This window comes from Ovis canadensis, chromosome 15 (genome assembly GCF_042477335.2).
Source record: "Ovis canadensis isolate MfBH-ARS-UI-01 breed Bighorn chromosome 15, ARS-UI_OviCan_v2, whole genome shotgun sequence".
Taxonomy (NCBI): domain Eukaryota; kingdom Metazoa; phylum Chordata; class Mammalia; order Artiodactyla; family Bovidae; genus Ovis; species Ovis canadensis.
Genome location: NC_091259.1, coordinates 68,315,385 through 68,336,554, shown reverse-complemented (window position 1 = coordinate 68,336,554; position 21,170 = coordinate 68,315,385). Strand labels below are relative to the sequence as shown.

Below are 21,170 nucleotides of genomic sequence, written 5' to 3'. Positions count from 1 at the left end.
TCTCCCTTTGGATTTTGGTTCTTATAGCATCACGATGAGTTATTAATATGTATGATCTGTACTTTATTCAAACATTATAAATCTATGCAGAAGTCTGGTGTTTGGGTTTTCCTTTATAGCTTTCATTCTTCTTCCCAGAATTATCTCATTTTGATCGGGAAACTTTTGCATAAAAAGCACACACTGGCGAACTCACATTTCCATACCATAAATATTAAAAGGGGGTTAAGCTTTACAGTTTCTTCTCCCATCCCAATGGGAGGAAAGTTAGCCTTCTAATCAGGGGGTCATTATTAATCTTTTTATTCACAAGCCAAAAGGTAAACTTTAACTTGCCATACAAAATTGTACTGTGTGCTTCCTTTGATTTATGCAAATTGTGAAATGTGTATGCTGTGTCTTTTGTACTGAGGTGATACTAAAAATCTAGCAGGGAACGGAGTTGTTACAAACAGTTGGTCAGCTTATTTTTTAAGGATTAAAACCAAATCTAGACCTTTTTTAAGGCTTATGACTAAAGTAATTTTTGCTGGATGATTCTAAAGTATGGATCACAGTATGGATTTATCACAGTGACACTGTAGCAAACAGAAAAGGGAAATGGAACTAGAAAACTTAATGTCTCCTTAGTAGCTTTTAAGCTTCTGAGCGGCTTCCTGTCTCCCGTTTATTGTCATTTTTGTTAGCATAAAGGAGTAGTCATAAATTTTGGTTCCCATGGAAATATAAAGGAGTGTGATCTGTTTCATTTGGGGATACTGTCTGATAATCACGCAGTCATGGCTGTTGTACTTCGTGATGGGAAATGAACGTGCTAATTGGTGCTCTTTTTTTTTTTTCGTATTTCAGGAAACCTGCCATATGAATATAAAATAGTGATTGCTGGGAATCATGAACTGACATTTGATAAGGAATTCATGGCAGACCTTGTTAAACAGGACTACTACCGTTTCCCCTCTGTGTCCAAATTGAAACCAGAGGACTTTGACAACGTTCAGTCCCTCCTGACGAACAGTATTTACTTACAAGACTCGGAGGTAACAGTGAAGGGATTCAGGATATATGGTGCACCTTGGTAAGTGTTCCTTCCAACAGTCTTCCCCTCTTTTTTTTTTAGCACAGTGCTGAGAAAGCATGGTGCCAGCTTAAGTGTCTTAAACCAAAAAAACAAGGGTGAAATGAAACCTTTATGCTGTATTTCCAACAGAACATGAATTTTGGCACTGCTGCGAATTGTTTGTTGTGATGCAGAGTTCTTTGGGCGAGATCAATGGGGGCAGAGCTTTGGTACAGTAGATTCGCATCTGTTTGTGTGACTGGGGCTGCATGTGTGTTGATGGGACACAGAAAAATTTGGGGGAAGGTCACTGTGTTACCCTTCACGCAGATTCAGCCACTCTGAACATTCCATCAGCCTTAGGTGATTCATTTCCTCCTTGTGTTTTACATTGGAAACACTCATGAAATATCTTGCTTAGAGTTTCTCAAATCTTGCTGCACATGAGAATCACCTGATCAACTCTGAAGAAATATAGATTTTGAAGCCATAACCACCCCCCTCCAAGATGCTGATTCTCCTTTTTGAGGTGGAGCCCAGTGACCTGTATTTTTAAAGCTCCCCAGGCAAGACTGATTAGAGAAGGGAATGGCAACCCACTCCAGTATCCTTGCCTGGAGAATCCCAGGGACACAGGAGCCTGGCGAGGTACAGTCTGTGAGGTCACAGAGTCGGACAGGACTGAGCAACTAATATACACACACACACACACGCAAGACTAATCCCCAGACAGTTTGCAAGTTACAGGTTAAGAGCTCAGTTCTACAATTCTTGATCCTGCAATTCTCAGCTCTAGAAAAGTTGAAGCTGGTGCATATTCTTTGGGACCAGATAAGGAAGCATGTTGATTTTGGCTTTGTCAACTGGCAGTTGTCTGGTTTTGAAGAGGTTAACTCATAGAGGATGAACCTCAGTTTCTACATCTCTAAGATAGTGAAAATAATACCTACTTTAGAGGGTTATGGTGAGGATTAAATTGGCTGATGTTTGCACTGAATTGAGAAGAGTGTCTGGTGGTTTGCTTAGAGCAATATTAATAATTACCACTTTTCAGGACTTAGCTCTGCTGCTAAGTGTTTATGTGAATTTAAGCAAGTCACTTAGGTTCTAGAGCCAGTTTTTGCGTCTTTAAAATGGGAGTGTGAGACCAGAAAATCAATAGTAGAGGAGTCTTGGATTTTTATCAATTTGCTTTCTTACTTTTTGAGAGCCCTATGTGTATATAGAGCAGAAAAACTGACCTTTACTTACGCAACCTGGAAGAGTATCCTGGTCATGCCCTAGGAGTTGTGAATAAGGCTGGAAAAGGACAGAGTGAATTCAGATTGGCCACCTCACTCAACTTCCCAGGGCTTCCTAGGTGGCGCAGTTGTAAAGAATCTGCCTGCCAATGCAGGAGACGTAAGGCATGCAAGTTCTATCCCTGAGTGGGAAAGATCCCCTGGAGTAGGAAATGGCACTCCGCTCCAGTATTCTTGCCTGGAAAATTCCATGGACAGAGGGGCCTGGTGGGCTACAGTCCACGGGGTCACAAAGAGTCAGACAGGACTGAGCATACACACACCCCTACTCAACAGTTTGGATTGTCTTCTGTAGAATAGAAAGTTGAGACATTTCCTGCAATTTTTTTTTTTCTAGCTTTACTAGTTAGTATCCAGAAGGACTGATTAGTGGATACAGGAAGACTGTTAGTCGTTCAGTCATGTCCAACTCAGTTCGGATCTTGCTGAAGACTTTTTTGGTTAAAATTAATATTCCCAGAACTGCTGTAATCCGAACGTTGATTTAGGAATGCTTACATCAGTGTTTCTGTACAGGGACAACAAGATTTCCCATTTCCACCGCTTATTCAGCTTTTGGACTTGAACTTTTCCCTGAATACCTCCATGCCTCTGTTTTCTCATCTCTAAAGTGGGAAATAGAAATTTTACTTTTCTCTCATCGTTGTCGTGAGTTAATGCACCCGCAGCATGCCGAAGGCTTTCTGACGTGAGAATAAGCACTTGATAAGAGCTAGCTGTTACTGGCCTAGTGGGGTTGGTATTTCCAGTCTCCTTTGTACCCTTGTCCACCTTTGTGCAAAGACTGTTGCACTGGGAGTCAGATGTGCTGGGGTCTAGCCTTAGTTCAGTCTCTGGTGACTGTGTGACAAATCCATCAGCTTCTCTGTAAAACAGGGGCAATGAGGTCTGCCCCACTTTCTCTCTGATGCCACCCACTTCAGTAGTCACCCAAATTAGAATATTCAAAGAGCATGTATTTGTGGACATGCTTGATTATTTTAATATTTTGTACAATTTTTAGCCTGTTTCATTATTAAGAATTTGATTGGAAGCAAGTTTGGGGGGATTTATACCAGAGCTGCTACTTTTATCCTGTCAGCAAAAAGGATTTTTCCATCCCTGGGATTCACAAGTAGGTGGATGCCTGCTTAGTAACCCATCATATATTCCAACCCCAAAATAATGTGAACTGATTTAAGAATTTTTTTAACTTTTTATTTTATGTTAGAATATAGCCAATTAGCAATATTGTGATAGTTTTACCTGGACAGCAAAGGGATTCAACTATACATATTTCTCCCCCAAACTACCCTCCTGTCCAGTTTGGCACGTGACATTGAGCAGAGTTCATCTGCTATATACTAAGACCTTGTTGGTTATCCATTTTAAATATAGCAGTGTGAATATGTCCATCCCAAACTCCCTAACTCTCCCTCCCCTCTGGTAACCATAAGTTCATTCTCTAAGTCTGTGAGTCTGTTTCTGTTTTGTAAGTTAGAATTGATTTAAGTTTGATTTCCATGCTTTCCCAATGACTTTTCCAGAGGAAATATTAAGTTCTGATTTGCTGATATTGTTACTGGTTTTAATTTAAAAACAGAAATCAAAATGAGAACCTTGATACTAAGGATTTCCATCATGTCACAGATTTCTCAAAAGTAATTGCCATCTGACCAGGGAGAGAGCTATTAACTCATTTACAAAATGTGAATTGTGACTCAGTTTTGCTCTAAACAAGGTATATTAGCTCACATTCATTCCCTGTTTATAACTTGTAGCACCACTGAAAGCTTCCTAAAGACCAGAGAGAATTAACGCAATGTCTCCTGACTTACAATTTAGGAGGAATTTGTATGTGGAAAATAGCTTAAAACAATCCTGAGCCCTCGCGGGTGTTTGCAATTGGAGTGCACTGTGGTGCTTATTAAATCTGCAAGGAAGAGGGTTTGGCTGTGGTTTGATGGGTCTGGGAAAATCCAGTGACCTACACTGAAGAAGTAAATGGGGTTCCTTGTCCTGGAAGAAAGATGTTTCCTTGGAAGGAAGGCAAGAGTTGACTATTCCTGAGAGGAGGTGGGAGGGTGGGCTGTGGGAACCTAGCTCAGGAGGCCTTCTGCCGGATTCTGTGGCTTCTGTGTATATACTCCCTCACCTCATCATTTTTCTAGGAGTCTTAAAGAAAGGACTCAGGTGTGATGTATTGTCACAGGACTAACAGTGCAGTTAAAGCTATTCTTAATTTCTCCTATTACCTTTTTCTCTCCCTCTCTGGGGGACAGAAGGAGAGGGTATTGTGAGGCCTGGTGGTTAGATCTGCCCAGGACTCTGCTCTCGTTCAGCAAAGCTCATGGATTTCTTGTATCCCTCATGTTGTTCATTGCCACCGAGATGCTTCCTAATCTCTTATGATCACTTTCAGCTCTTGTATGTCTTTTGCAAATGCTGATCAGAGGAGAGAACATTCTAATCTGTCAGGTATCGGCCACTGTGCTCACTCACTGCTTGTCTGGCCAGGATGGAGGAGAGGTGGCATTTTGAAATCATCTTTGTATTTTTGGTGACTGGATCTGTAGCCAGCATTTTAGTGCTAGCAGATTTCAAGAAATTCACTCATGGCACTTGGTATTTAAAAATTGACTAGCCTCTTCTTCTTCTTTTTTTTTTTTTTTAAATTTCAGTTGTTCTTTTGCTACCAAGATGCTTATATATAAAAAAAAAGAAAAGAAAAAAATCTGGGTACAAACGGATCAGTAGCCAAGCTGCAAAGAGTAAAAAGCCCCTCTTGCTCTGACCTGAGCATGGCAGTTGTGTTGTTCGGCAGTGTAACTTGTTCCCCTTCTGAACAGAAATGCAGAGCTGGTCTCCCGTGGCTTTTAATGAAAATGAGTGGGGCTTTCCAATGTCCAGGAATTTGATCTCTATGCTGCCCAAGGGTCAGGAACAAAGAGCTCACTTTTTCATGTTAGAGTAGACCCAGGTGTAATTTGTCAGATTTAGTAACTGTGGAGGAAGTGCCTTAACTTCTGCAGCCAGAAAATTAGATGGAGTCCCAGGCAGCGTAATTCTAAAATGGTTGAAATAGCAAGAGAAAGCCCATCAAGCTGCGTTTTCAAAGGAAGTGTGAGCAGGATGTATTTTTTCCCTTCTTCTCTCCCCCTCATTTTGGATCATCAATATGTTGAGTTCGTCCATGCCTTTAAATGTAATTTTCTCAGTGTTTTTCAGAGTGGGAGTTAAGTGTTGATTCAACTCTCTGCTGCATTTATACATAATTGTGTTTGCACACAAACAGCTACAAGGTTGCTCACATTTCCTTGTTCTGATCAGCACCATGGTACTTTACTCTGTCAGAAGAGCTTCAGATGTTTTTATTTCCAATTATAAGTTTTGTGATGCATCATGGATTTTGCTGACAGTCTTCAAGTTCTGGCAATAGCGAACAAATTAAGAGCAGATATTGAGTGAGAGGATTAGAAAACCAATGGGCAACTCATATGATAGAATTCAGATACGGGGATGAGTGGAATGGGCTCATTTATTTTATTTTCATAGTCATACTTTGTAATTAACTTGGGCCAAAAAAAAATAGAAGAAAAGAAACATCTCTACATTCAAGAGGAAAGTCCATGGACGCTAAAGAACAGCAATGTAGGAACAATATTGTTTCTGTACCACCGTCTCAAGGATTCCAGCTTTTATTCAGGAGGATTCAGGAAGGTCTTGGCACAGAAGAAGGTCTGTGTATGTGTGTTAAACAAATATGCACTCTGCTTCTACATGATTCTGTTTAAAGACCCAGGCTAACATTTCATTTTTTTTGGCCCCAGGCCCGTGGACTCTCCCATTCTGAAACCTATGGTGGGTCTGCCCTGCTCTAGAGTTTCAGGCTCTGTTTACATTTTCGCCTGCTTCAGAATCCAGCTGACTTGCTCTTAAAGCTGCACGGGATCAGATTCACTTCTGGTTTAACAACTGCCTTGTTTATTTGGAAAAGGAGAAAGCAACACCAGTCCCCTGGCTTCCTACCTCCCATCAGTGGCCATGTCACTAAATACCATGGCAGAAGCTGGTGTGTGTGGAGTTTGGGATGTTGGATCCAACTCGTACTTCTCTGCCCGCTGGGTGCAAACCTTTAAAACCTGTCATGTGCTTTTATGGGTTGTATAAGCGAATGTGGAAGGAGATATATATGTGTTCTTTGGCAATCATTTATGCTTAATATTGTTATTGGGCATGATTTAAATTTTTACCTGCAAATTCTGAGAGACCAACTCAATTAGCCAACAACGATAAACATATTTGGATGGTATATTTCACTTAGGGAACTTTCATATGTGTTCATTTGGGCTTCAAAACAATTCTAAATAGTTAAAATTTTTTTAAATTTTAAACAATTAAAATGCAAAGAGTGTATATTAGTAATTATTAACAATAGCCAGCTTTTGCAAGTGCTAGTATGTCATGAGAAACACTGGGCTGGAAGAAGCGCAAGCTGGAATCAAGATTCCCAAGAGAAATACCAATAACTTCAGATATGTAGATGATACCACCCTTACCGCAGAAAGTGAAGAGGAACTAAAAAGCCTCTTGATGAAAGTGAAAGTGGAGAGTGAAAAAGTTGGCTTAAAGCTCAACATTCAGAAAACCAAGATCATGGCATCTGGTCCCATCACTTCATGGGAAATAGATGGGGAAACAGTGGAAACGGAGTCAGACTTTATTTTTTGGACTCCAAAATCACTGCAGATGATGACTGCAGCCATGAAATTAAAAGACACTTACTCCTTGAAAGAAAAGTTACGACCAACCTAGATAGCATATTGAAAAGCAGAGATATTACTTTGCCAACAAAGGTCTGTCTAGTCAAGGCTATGGTTTTTCCAGTGGTCATGTATGGATGTGAGAGTTGGACTGTGAAGAAAGCTGAGTGCTGAAGAACTGATGCTTTTGAAGTGTGGTGTTGGAGAAGACTCTTGAGAGTCCCTTGGACTGCAAGGAGATCCAACCAGTCCATTCTGAAGGAGATCAACCCTGGGATTCCTTTGGAAGGAATGATGCTAAAGCTGAAGCTCCAATACTGTGGCCACCTCATGTGAAGAGTTGCCTCATTAGAAAAGACCCTGATGCTGGAAGGGATTGGGGGCAGGAGGAGAAGGGAACGACAGAGGATAAGATGGCTGGATGGCATCACGGACTCGATGGACGTGAGTCTGAGTGAACTCCGGGAGTTTGTGATGGACAGGGAGGCCTGGCGTGCTGTGATTCATGGGGTCGCAAAGAGTCGGACACGACTGAGCGACTGAACTGAACTGAACTGAGTATGTCATGATGGTGTTGCCTTCATTTGCCAAAGGAGACCAAGACTGAGTTTTTGGCAGAGAAGGTGACGGGCCGAAAGTTAGTCTGGGAAGAGACAGGACTAGAATCAGGGCTTGCCTGGTGGCTTTGGCAGTAAAGAATCTGCCTGCAATACAGAGCAAATCCAGAGACTCGGGTTTGATCCGTGGGTCAAGAAGATCCCCTGGAGAAGAGAATGGCAACTCACTGTAGTGTTCTTGCCTGGAGAATCCCATGGATAGAGGCGCCTGGGGCCTACAGTGCATGGGCTGCAAAAAGTTGGACACGACTGAGTGACTAACACACACACACACACACACAGGCACACACATGCACACAGCACTAGAATCCAGTGTTACTTTGAGGAGCTCTCGAGGCTGAGGGAGAGTATCCTAGTAAATGTAGATGTCACTCTACTCCTTGACCTGAGGCAACTCAGGAAGTGGCCACGTGGAAGTCTCGACTGTTCTGTCTGGTTGTAAAAAACGACACACAGAAATCCAGGCCAGCCCTTCCAGGAGCTCTCAGGCTTCAGTGCCGAGGTGTTTGAGGGGGGACAATGGGAATGTTGAGAGAACAGAAGAAAAGAATGATCCAGCCTCTGTTGCATGATATGCTGCAGAATCTAGGGTTTAAAAAATGGGAACCTAGATGGCAGTCCATCCCAAAGGAAATCAGTCCTGAATATTCATTCGAAGGACTGATGTTGAAGCTGAAATTCCAATACTTTGGCCACCTGATGCGAAGAGCTGACTCATTAGAAAAGACCCTGATGCTGGGAAAGATTGAGGGCAGAAGGAGACGGGGATGACAGAGGATGAGATAGTTGGATGGCATCACCGACTCAATGGACATGAGTTTGAGTAAACTCCGGGAGTTGGTGATGGACAGGGAGGCCTAGTGTGCTGCAGTCCATGGGGTCGCAAAGAGTCGGACACGACTGAGCAAGTGAACTGAACTGAACTGAATACCTCAGTGTATCGTAAGACGTGGGCCAGTTCCTCTGGTCCTTCTGCTTCATGGGGACAACTTCCATATCCTTCGCCAAAGAGCTGCTGTGAGAGATGGTAGCCCTGGGCACATGCACCAAGAAGAAAGTGCTGGCCGAGTGTCCCCACTGAAGTCGGGGTCGCGTGGACCCATGCACTCTGCTCCAGGCAGACTTGGACTTCCACATTGAGACCCCGGCGCTGGCTACTGGGCATTCTGTCATTTTTTCACGTCACACTGACAGGCTCCTTTTTAACCCAGAGTTGTTGGGGTGGATAGGAGATGATACAGTGGCTGTAAGTGCCATGAGGGCAGGGGCCTCCCTGCCTACCTGGAGCCTGGCACACAGTAGATGCTCAGTCTGTTTCTGCTAAATGAATGAATGAGTGTGGCGGTGCTAGAGATGTGTATGTGGCTCTCGGACTGTAGGTCTACACTTACGAGACACTCAGTTGCAAAAGAGAATATTTATAAGACAAGAGCAAGCATTGCCATGAATCGGCAAGGACCATTAGAGATGGTAGAACAAAGTGGAGCCAAAGAAAGGGCTAACCTATGCCCATGAGCTCTTCATGGACACATCTAGATCCTTCCTGAATGTTCAAAAAGTAGAGTGCATGAAATCTCTCCAGGTGCGCATGGTCTCATGAAGGTGAGGAAGGGGAGTGGTGAGACAGACCTTGAAGGCAGTGAGAACTTTCAAAGACAGGCTCCAGCAGTATCTTTAAACTCTCAGTTGTCAGTTCTTTACTTCATTTGTCTTATCGCCATGCTCTGGGTAGCTACAGAAGTTTCTTTTAGCTTTGGAGACTATCTCTTTAAGCTGTAGTAAAAAGCAACCAGCATAAAGTGTGAGTTTGGCCAGAAGCTGAACCAAGTGGGCCTTTAGAATGTCCTTTGGACATTAGAAACCAGTTATTGAACATATGACATTTCTTGATGGTTGTGTTCTCAACGGCTGAATTCTTAGAGCTGAATTAAAGCCATATAGATTTTGTACCATTTATTTTCAAGCTATGTTACAAGCATGTATTTCTTATTTAATCCTTTGAGTTGTAAGGATTTTAACATAAATTTCTCCAGATATTACCAGACACTGAGCCCACTGGGGTCCCTTTGACACTTGTGACGCATGTTTGCCTGGTTCCATGCTCTGCCTTCCTGCACTTCCTGCACACCTTTCCCCATTCAGGTGTGCCCATGAGTAAGTCCAAGTAACTGTGTGGGTTCCTTTAGTCCTCCTGATGATGAGAGTGAATGGGCTTTGGAGTCCAGCTAGGAAGCTGCCCCTTCTACCCAGTTCTTCCTTTTTGCCAGGCACAGGGGCCTCCCAGGTGGCGCTAGTGGTAAAGAACCCGCCTGCCAATGCAGGTTAGACATAGGGACTCGGGTTCGATCTCTGGGTCAGGAAGATCCCATAGAGGAGGGCATGGCAACCTACTCCAATATTCTTGCCTAGAGAATCCCATGGACAGAGGAGCCTGGCGGGCTACAGTCCATGGGGTCACAAAGAATCCGACGTGACTTAATGACTAAGCATTGCTCAGGTGCCCTTTCTAATGCGTCTGCCCCATTGCCAGAGTTGTTTCACAACAGAATCATGGTAATCAAAGCCATGCTGTGTTCTGGGAGAGGCCCTCTGCCTTCTGCATAACTTTTGCGTATCCCATTTCACAGATGAAACTGTGGCTCAGAGATGAAGCAACTTACTTAAGGAGAGACTGAGATCTACATGATAAAACGGAGACACGAGTTGTTAGGCTGTGTCTGTAAGAAGGCCATCCAGGCATGCCATGTGGCCTCCCAAGGAGTCACCTGTAAGCCTGTGGGAGCTTGTTGGGGGACAGGGGAAAAGATGCTGTGTTCAGGGACATCCCTCTGACAGTGAAGGGTTTGTTGAACCTAGGCTGAGTTCCTCTTGTTGATCCCCTCTTCCCTTAAACCGTTAGTTCTTCAGGTTAGCAAACTGCCAGCTGGACCTCCCCATCAGGGAGATACACCCCGAAAGGTCTGACTCCCAGATTGGACATGGCTTAAACAGCTGCAGCTGTGTTCTACCTACTGATGGGAGAAGCGGGGAGTGTGTAGAAGCCGCAGCCTTTAGATCATTTCCTTAACAACAGAACTGGAAGTCTAACCCCAAAGCCTTTATTTTTTTCACTACTCCATGTATGTTTCATGGCATTAAAATTCGATTATGTATGTTACGTTCCTGGCACTCAGTAAATCCACAATAAATACGATTTTCTTCCCTGGGAGGTAATATCGATAGTTGTGTAGTTTTGTGATGGCTACTTTTGTTTGTCAGCTTTCTTTTCTATTATGATATACCAGAGTAGAAGGGAAGAAGCAAAAAGGGACAGAAATGAAGTGAATAGGAAACTTAGTCTAGGAAGAGTCACCCTGTATGTGTATGTGTGTGGGGCAGGGGAGAGAATTTTTAAAAGCAAACATTGTACAGTATTTTTTGCACAAGTTGCTAATGATCTGGATAAGTGGAAACCATTTAGGAAAGGAACCCATATATTGGCAGCATGTGATCAAAGGATGTGGAAGAGTAAATAGATGTCTGTTAAATGAAGACGTATGGGGTGTTTTAAGGTCACTTACATGGAGCGTCATTTTAAACGTATGAGTAACATTGGGTACTGCGTTTTCACCCAGAAAAAATAAAGGTGATCTTGGATGGGAACTATAAATTGAACATGCAATGTTCCGTGAGGGTTCCTGAAACAGGAAGTTAGTGGCACACTTTGAAAGCCTCTGGGTTAGCAGAATGTGTCTGCATTCCTTAAAGAGCAGAAAAAATGAGTTGCAAACCTGCTTTAATTCAGGAGGAGATGCAGGAAGACTGTTTTGCACGAGTATTAGAAAAGATCCGCTTGGTTAAAGTGTAAATATAATCACTGTGACTAAAGTGTCTAAGTATGAAAGTTCCAACAAAAAAATGAAAAATAAATGAAGAGAAGCACCTGGTTTATAAAAGCCTAATGTCTGACATGGTGGATTTTGGATGGATCTCTATTTTTTTTTTAAAGTGGTGCTAAAATTTCATAGAACCTACGGTAAATCGGCATTGAAGACTAAGTAAAACCAATGCTAAGTGTGTACAGGGGGAAAAAAATCAGAGCTGACAGACTGATTTTCCGTTTTCTCCCCTAATTTGTTCCCAGCTTCTTTTACATATGATGTACAAAATGATGGCACATAAAAAGAAATACCTCTGATGCCTGTCTGGCTTCATAAACTTAGATGACTATTTCTCTCACTACATTTCAAGCTGCTGTATGTATTGAAATGATGGGACGAATCAGTCCTAACTCTGAATCCAGTAAGGAGTGCTGACTTTCAATGCCAAACAAGGCTTTATAAGCAATGAGAAGTAGCTTGGAGTACTGTGACTCCAGAAACAGGGTTATCAAAGACAGAAACTAGGGGGAAAAAGTTTTTATTGTCTTAATGCTTTAAAAGTCCAGTCCCTCCAGCTTGAATGGCAGGAGAGTTTGGAAGAGAATGGATACATGTATATGTATGGCTGAGTCCTTTGCTACCTGCTTGAAACTATCACATTATTAATCAGCTATACTCTGATATAAAGGACTTCCCAGGTGGCTCATTGGTAAAGAATCTGCCTGCAATGCAGGAGACATGGATTCAATCCCTGGGTCGGGAAGATCCCCTGGAGAAGGAAATGGCAACCCACTCCAGTATTCTTGCCTGGAGAATCCCATGAACAGAGGAGCCTGACAGTCCCTACGGTCACAAAGAATTGGACATGACTGAAGTGACTGAAGACGCATGCATGCCAGTAGAAAATAAAAGGTTTTTGTCAAAAAAAAATCAGCTGACCAAAAAAACCCAAAAATGGCCAGCTTCTTAAATCACTAGTTGTAATTGGGGCCTATATTCTGAATCAAGAATCAGTAGAAGAAAACCGTCTTGCTTTGATCTTTTCAAAACAAAGTAAAAGATGCTGGATTAAAACCTAAGCAGAAATAGTTGGAAGTAAAACTCTTAATAGTTGGAAATAAGCTGTTGGGCTATTATCAGCCAATCCCTACTTTTCTTTTTTCTTTATGGGTGTTATGATGAGAAAATTTGTGGAAAGGACATTTGTTTAAGAAATTCAATCTGTGAGTTTTGTTTTTACATTATTTAAATAAATTAATACATAGGAAGCTCTTGAGATTGAGGATTTTAAGCTGTGTTTATGATGCCTTTGTTACTAAACATTTTTTAATGCTTACCGTTTTTCACAGCGAAACAGCCAAGACTTAAGTTTTTTTTTTTAACCTCAATTCTGTCTCTCCCTTAAAAAAATGTCATAATTCTGTAAGAAGTACTTACCTGTAGCTCCAGCAGAATGAATAAGAGAGACAGGAGACCTAAGTGTGTTTGTATAATGCTGGCCCTGACCTTTGTGCTTTTAAATAGCTTTTCCTGGAGGCAAATTCTGTGTGGTTTGCTGACTTACAGAGCAGCTTCGGAGGCAGGCCCAGGAGAGGTGAGGGAATTTTCAGGGTATTGACTGTCTGCCTGCATTCAAACACACCATATGTGCAGTTCTGTGCCGCTCGCAAAGGGAAAACCTAATATTAAGGGGGGGTATTGGTTTTTAAGGTTATTTGCTCTAGAAATTACCTCTGTAGTTTGAACTGTGTTCTGAAAAGTCTGAAAGGAACAGGATTATTTCTTTGGAAATTTTGGAAGTTTGTCTAGCTTGTAAACTCATAAGCCTTCTCTAAAGTCAGTTCTGAGGTTTTGTAACTGTTGATATTTATGATTTTCATTGTAAGTGTGTTTTTACTTTGTGGATTGTCGCAATCAACCAAATCATTGGATTATTAATAGAATAAAATACGAATATGCCAGAGAAAATTCATTTTCTTTGTCCATTGATTCAAGTATTCTACTTGTGAATGAGACCAAAAAACTGGTTTTTCTGGATTTCTACAAGTAAGAACAGAATCAAAAAAAAAAAAGTAAAAGGAAAATACTGCAGAATATCAAGGTTAGGAATCATACAAAAAACAGACATCTCAATTCCTAAAGATTATGTTTCTCAAGCTGTGTAAACTGTCTTCAGTTAACCAGACACGCACGTGGGTGAAAGCTTTGCAATTGCAGTAAAAAAATTCACCCACTCACCTGGTTTTTCTCATTCAAGAATTGGCATCAGACATCAAGAGGTTCATGGTATGTGTTTCTTCTTAAATTTAGCAGTAAGCTTTTCAAAAGCCATGTGCCCGCCAAAAATACACAGAGGTGTATCAATAGCATCATGAAAATGTATATACAGAAAAGGAAGACTGAAAGGTAATAACCGCAAGTATAACATTGGTTTTCTCTTATGAATATTTTTTCTTTCATTCTACTTGCCTGAGACTTTATATGTTCTTACAGTGGGTAGGTTTTATTTTTACAGTCAGGAGAAAAGGCCACATTCTCTAGTTGTAAAATGTATGCCAGGGTAATTTGGACATTGACTCTCTTATTTTTTTCTAACTTCATGCCGCTGGTGTGTATCTAGTTCTTGTGTGATTGTGGGCCTGCACGTATGCATGCACTCCCAGGGTGACCTGTGTGACAGGCCATTGGCAAAAATGGGAAGGTGGGTGTGTCTGTGTTCATCAGCAAAGGCTCTGTGTGCCTGGCTGAAGAGTGGAAGGACTCCCTGAAAGCATCAGAGCTGTACCTCATTCGGCTGAAAATTCTTCCTTCCTCTTTTAACTCAGACAAGCCCACAGAAGGTGGAGCCCAAACGCCTCATTTGGGGCTGGGGTGACTGATGGAGCCCCGCTCTCTTCGGTGCCGCGTTTTGCTTCATCCCCGAGTGTCATCTGGGTCTGTGGGTCTGTGGGTCTGGCTGTACAGGATGCGACTTCCGTCAGAGAAAGCCTGGTGCCTACCTTTGCTTATTTGTATTCCAGTGCTGTACCCTCCCCTCCTCTCCTGTGTCTTTGTTCTATTAATCTGCAAAACAGGGCTCGACTTGTGATTAGTCCTTGGAGCTTGTTTCTATTAATCAGCCTGCAAAACAGGTCGACTTGGACGCTTTTGTTCCAGAGCTTAATGTGTTCTCCTTGTCAGGCTGTGGTTCAGGCTGCGCGGTTTGCCTTAAACGGGACCAGGCAGTGAAATTTGTTTTTTATATACCGATTGCATTGTCAAGAGAGAAAACACCTTTGGAAAAGACAACAGGAAAATGCTAATGTAGAATTATTGAGATGTGTTTCAGGAAGCAGAAAAGTTTATGGAAAATATAACTTGCGTCGCCCGGGTGTGTTGTAGAATGCACTGCAGAGTGCAATAGACTGGAAAAGAAAATAAAGCATTATTTATGTTATATAGCCGAGAAGTTTGATATCCAACAAAGGTTGCCTACAGACAGTCATTTTATGTGTATTTGAAGTGTAATTTTATTTTGATGCTTAAGTGGAAATAGTGTCATTTTAGCTACAATATTGAATAATTATAAACAGACCAATACAATTGTGTGTGTTTCTTTGCCTTTTTTCTTTCCATTTTCCTTTGACTGAAAGACGTTGCCACAGATTAAAATTCCCCTACCTGTTAGGTAGGAGGAAACTCTGTCTCAGTTTTGTTATCTTCATTATCAGGGGACAAGCATTGGCCTGACTGTGTGAGATCGAGTATCGGTGAGCTGAGTGATGATTATAAATTGCTTCGTAAAATGGTCATTATCACCATTTAAAAAATTCTGCTAACTCTAGTGTGCGAAGGCTAGGATTGCAGAAAAGAATTTTAGTGTATAACTTTTCCCAGTGATAGCAACACTGTGGCACAAACACTATTTTCTATGGGAAGTCATCTTTTACATCTCCAAAAATTTCTTATGAAATAACACCCCCCCCCGCAAATAATAATAAAGAAATCTGTTGAAGTATATGCAAGGAGCAAAATTGTCAGAGTCCCAAATTAAATTTGTCATCAGTGATAAATTTAGTGCTGTAAGATACTTTAATAAGTGCTTCAGCTTGATTTATTGGTTTTGTTAGTTAACAAGAGTATATTATGTCTTGTACAGAACTTAGCAGAAGCAATTTCTGACTAGAGCTTCCTTGATTAAAAAAAAATGATGTCTCATTTTAGTCGCTGTGGTAATTATTTTAGTGCCAAATTGGAAGGTAAGCGCACTGCAGTTCTGTCATTAATATAAAAAAAAGAAAAAGAAAAATGTCAAAATGCAAAAGGGAAAACATTTGAGCGGTTCCAGTTCTTTATTTTGTGCATACTTTATTTCCTCCGTGTGTATACAGGGTGTCTAGGCTGTTTCCCTGGTTGGGACTAAGTTGCAGCCTCTACATATAGAGTCACTAATGAGTGTCAGGATTCAGCTGCTAATTTGAAAGGCCTTGTGGCTCTTTCACCCCAGACACTAGCAGCTTCATTAGACTCTGCTTTGTCCAGACTGACCTTTGCTGGCCTCTAGATCACAGCTAAATACCAGCGCTACACCAACACCCTCCCATTGAAGCAGTCCAGACGTGATTCCTTTGGTGTCTATCTTATCAGAATCTGCTACTGACATAAACTTGGGGCCTCATGCTGCATAATTACGATTACCTTCCCCTGAAGAGGCCCTGTGTCCTCACACCCATGAGAGTGTTCACTTGATTGGAGCTTTAAATTTTAGAGCAATTAGCATATTTCTCTGTCCTTTTTTTTTAATGGACTCTTTATAGGCATAACTTTTAAAATGTGTCTTTATATGAAAAGCAACAAAAAGGGTTTTTTTTTTCCCCCTTGAATTGGGTAAGGAAAATACATACTATTTATTATTAATGGCATCAAATAAGGAAAAAAAAGAAAATCTAATGGTATTTTTTTTTCTTTAGAGGTTTGTCCTTGGGAGTACACTCTTCTTCAAATCAAACCAGTTAGCAGGTAGAGAAGAGCTTTCTGTTTGTTGCGAACTTTTAAATATACTGAGATGTAAAACATTGATATGATTTGTCAAGCTTTAGGTTGTTGGGAAGGAGAACCTTTATTTCTCAGCGTCATTTGTTTGTAGATTCTCCGCCTGCTGTTCCCAATTCCCAGAGAAATTATTCTGTGTAAGTTTAAAATTTACCCTATATTTGCTATAAAGCAGTAGTCAGGTGGAGTAGTCCTTTGGCATGGACTGTGATTATCAACCAGGAAAATAAATCCTTATAAACTTCTGTCTCATCAGAACCAGTCTTCCAAGCCAGGTCTCCTCCAGTGATCTTATTTTGAAGTGGTTTGAATTCTCCTTCCTTTTTTAACGAGAGTCATAAAACTAGTGATGGGCAGGAGCTCTCTGATTGCATCACTTTTTCCACCCCTTTGGCCAATGGCTCCCCTCCCTCCAGCATATTCCCTGGTGTTCCATTCAGCCTTGGTTAAGAACCAGAGAGGCTTCTTGTTAAGGCCCCCTGGGAGAGTGTCCCACGGCCCTTGACATGTGGATATGCTTTCAGGCACGTGAGCTGAAGTTTTCTCTTGTTTTAAAAATGTTCTTACCTTCAGTCACTCTTATTTCTTGACCCACAGGAACTTTTCCTGTCTCAGTCAAACAGCCTGTATGTATTGTGAACAGAGACACAATCCACACGTCTGATTTTGTGTTTTTATCCTCCTCATTCAAAATGACAACATTATTTAGGGAGTTTTCTCTCTATTAACCATGTGTTTGGGGGGGAGAAAAGGGCAAAGTGTTAGTCGCTCAGTGGTGCTTGACTCTTTGTGACCCCATGGACTGTAGCGGACCAGGCTCCTCTGTTCATGGGATTCTCCAGGCAAGAATACTGGAGTGGGTTGCTGATTCTTCTTCCAGGGGATCTTCCTGACCCAGGGGTCGAACCTGCGTCTCTTGAGTCACCTGTATTGGCAGGAAGATTCTTTACCACTTGAGCCACCTGGGAAGCCCATAGGATCTGGATGAAGACTCTGTAAAGGTTTGTTTCTAGATGGACAAAATTAAATGTATCCAAGTCCTTGGTTCATGACATACTGTTATCATGAGTTTCTGCATATCCCTTATTATTATTGTGTTATTTATCCATTTATGAATAACTTAGTGAATGTCCATTGATGCACACCACACAGAAAACTGCCTATGACAGTAATTCATGTTTGTCTACGTGCTTTCACCTCTGTTACTGTTCCGTCATCCTTCTCACGCATACATTAATTTGAATATTGTCTTTGCAAATATATACAGGAAAAGCTTTTGAATAATTTCAACATTCATTCATAAAAACTCAGCAGTTAGGAGTAGAAAGGAGCCTCATCATCTTATACATGGTCACAACCTACAGTTAGCATCAGAGTTTATGGTATAGCATTGAATGCTTTCAAACTAAGATCAGGAAAATGTAAGGCTTCCTGGACTCATAGTTCTAGTCACCAATTTTTGGAGGCCCTAAACAGCATAATAAAGCACAAAAAAGAAATAGAAAGAATGAAGATTGTAAGGGAAAAAGTAAAATTTTCTCTTTTTTGCATGTGCCATGATTGTTAATTTTGAAGAAAAAATCGAAAGGAATCTCCAAAACAACAAAATTGTAAGCAATTTATAAGAATTAAGAAATAATAAGTAAATTTAGCAAGGTTACAGAATAAAAGACTAGTATATAAAAAAGCAACTGTTTATTTATGTACTCAACATAAAATTGAAAATGAATTTTTAAAATCTTAAAATACAGTAGTACCAGAGCTTCCCAGGTAACACGGTGATAAAGAATTTGCCTGCTAGTTCAGGAGACGCAGGAGACTCAGGTTTGATCCCTGGGTCAGGATGATCCCCTGAAGGGAAATAGTAACCCACTCCAATGATCTTGCCTAGAGAGTCCCATGCACAGAGGAGCCTGGCGGGCTATAGGCCACAAAATCGCAAAGAGTCAGATGTAACTGAACACACACAATAGTATGAGAACCATAAAGTGCAAAGGGTAAATATATTAATAATAGAAGATCTGAGTGTCTTTCCACTGATAGTTAAACAATATTTCTGAAAGGATTAAAGAAGACTTAAACAAGTGAAGATATACAACGTTTGTAGACTGTTCAGTTCTCCCTAGATTGATCTATCGGTGCAAACTTAGTCTACCAGCTGGCTTATGATTTTTGGAAATAAACAAGTTTGATTCTAATATTTTTTTGAAAGTAAAAAAAGATCTGGAATAGCTGAAAGAAATTAAAAAATAAAAGTTGGTGGACTTAACATTATCTAATTTTTGGACTTACTATAAATCTTTTAATAACCAAAACTCTGTGATAATGATGTTATGGTATGAAAGATAGACATGTAAATCAATGAAAGAGAAAGAGTCTGAAAACAGACTTACACGTATATGGTCAAATGAGGTTTGACACAGTGCCAAGGCAATTTAAAGGGGAAATAGTAGACGTTAGTCATTGGTACTTGGAAAAATAAATGTCATATGGAAAACTTTGACTGATACCTTACTCCATATACAAAAATAAATACAAAATAGATATTACACTGAAATAGGAAAACTAATTCTATAAAACTTCTAGAAGAAATTGTGATAAGCAAAGATTTCTTGGGACACATAAAAAGCATGAGCCTAAAAGGTGAAAAATGACAAATTGAACTGTATCAAAAGTAAAAACTTTGATTAAAAAACACCATTACAAAAATAAAAAAGGCAGTCCACCATCTGGACATATTCTCAGTATATGAAGCTCACAATTATATAAATCTCTATTCAGAATATCTGAAGGACTCCTATAACTCAATAATAAAAAAAACAACCAATAAATGGTTAAAAGTTTAAATTGACTGTTCATAAAGAGATACATGCAAATGGCCATTCAGTTCAGTTCAGTTCAATTCAGTTCAGTCACGTCACTCAGTCGTGCCCGACTCTTTGCAACCCCATGAACCTCAGCACGCCAGGCCTCCCTGTCCATCACCAACTCCCAGAGTCCACCCAAACCCATGTCCATTAAATCTGTGATGCCATTCAACCATCTCATCCTCTGTCATCCCCTTCTCCTCCTGCCCTCAATCTTTCCCAGCATCAGAGTCTTTCCAAATGAGTCAGCTCTTCGCATCAGGTGACCAAAGTATTGGAGTTTCAGCTTCAACATCAATCCTTCCAATGAACACCCAGGGCTGATCTCCTTTAGGATGGACTGGTTGGATCTCCTTGCGGTCCAAGGGACTCTCAAGAGTCTTCTCCAACACCACAGTTCAAAAGCATCAATTCTTCGGTGCTCAGCCGCCTTCACAGTCCAACTCTCACATCCATACATGACCACTGGAAAAACCATAGCCTTGACTAGACGGACCTTTGTTGGCAAAGCAATGTCTCTGCTTTTTAATATGATGTCTAGGTTGGTCATAACTTTCCTTCCAAGGAGTAAGTATCTTTTAATTTCATGGCTACAATCACCATCTGCAGTGATTTCGGAGCCCAGAGAAATAAAGTCAGCCACTGTTTCCACTGTTTCCCCATCTATCTGCCATGAAATGATGGGACTGGATGCCACGATCTTAGTTTTCTGAATGTTGAGCTTTAAGCCAACTTTTTCACTCTCCTCTTTCACTTTCATCAAGAGGCTCTTTAGTTCTTCACTTTCTGCCATAAGGGTGGTGTCATCTGCATATCTGAGGTTATTGATATTTCTCCCGGCAATCTTGATTCCAGCTTGTGCTTCCTTCAGCCCAGCGTTTCTCAAGATGTACTCTGTGTATAAGTTAACTAAGCAGGGTGACAATATACAGCCTTGACGCACTCCTTTTCCTATTTGGAACCAGTCTGTTGTTGTATGTCCAGTTCTAACTGTTGCTTCCTAACCTGCATATAGGTTTCTCAAGAGGCAGGTCAGGTGGTCTGGTATTCCCATCTCTTGAGGAATTTTCCCACAGTTTATTGTGGTCCACACAGTCAAAGGCTTTGGCATAGTCAATAAAACAGAAATAGATGTTTTTCTGGAACTCTCTTGCTTTTTTGATGATCCAGCAGATGTTGGCAATTTGATCTCTGGTTCCTCTGCCTTTTCTAAAACCAGCTTGAACATCTGGAAGTTCACGGTTCATGTACTGCTGAAGCCTCGCTTGCAGAATCTTGAGCATTACTTTACTAGCGTGTGAGATGAGTGCAATTGTGCGGTAGTTTGAGCATTCTTTGGCATTGCCTTTCTTTGGGATTGGAATGAAAACTGACCTTTTCCATACAGAAGGATATTCACCATCATTAACCATGATGAACATATGGACTGAAACCACACAGAGATACAACACCACACTGTGTAGAGTGACTGAAGTTTCTAATACTGAGAGTTTCAAGTATAGAGCAACAAATAGAGTTCTTATGCACTGTAGAATTAATATAAAATGGTAGTCTCTTTGGAAAACTTTTGGCAGTTACTTAAAAAGCTAACCCACACGTACCATATAACAGCCTTCTGCTCCTACATATTTATGCAAACAAATGGAAATATGTGTTCAAATAAAGATTTGTACACAAGCATTTATAGAAGCTTTA

The 21,170-nt window shown here is 40.9% G+C and overlaps 1 protein-coding gene across 3 annotated transcripts in view; it reads left to right on the top strand.

Annotated features, from left to right (window-relative positions):
* The window catches only part of MPPED2 (metallophosphoesterase domain containing 2), a 209,560-nt gene that overhangs the window by 104,827 nt on the left and 83,563 nt on the right, over positions 1-21,170 (top strand). For all 3 annotated transcript variants that reach the window (XM_069553526.1, XM_069553528.1, XM_069553527.1), the window contains exon 4: positions 850-1,075. In XM_069553526.1, the coding sequence (XP_069409627.1) occupies positions 850-1,075 (226 nt within the window). The remainder of the gene's footprint in view (positions 1-849; positions 1,076-21,170) is intronic.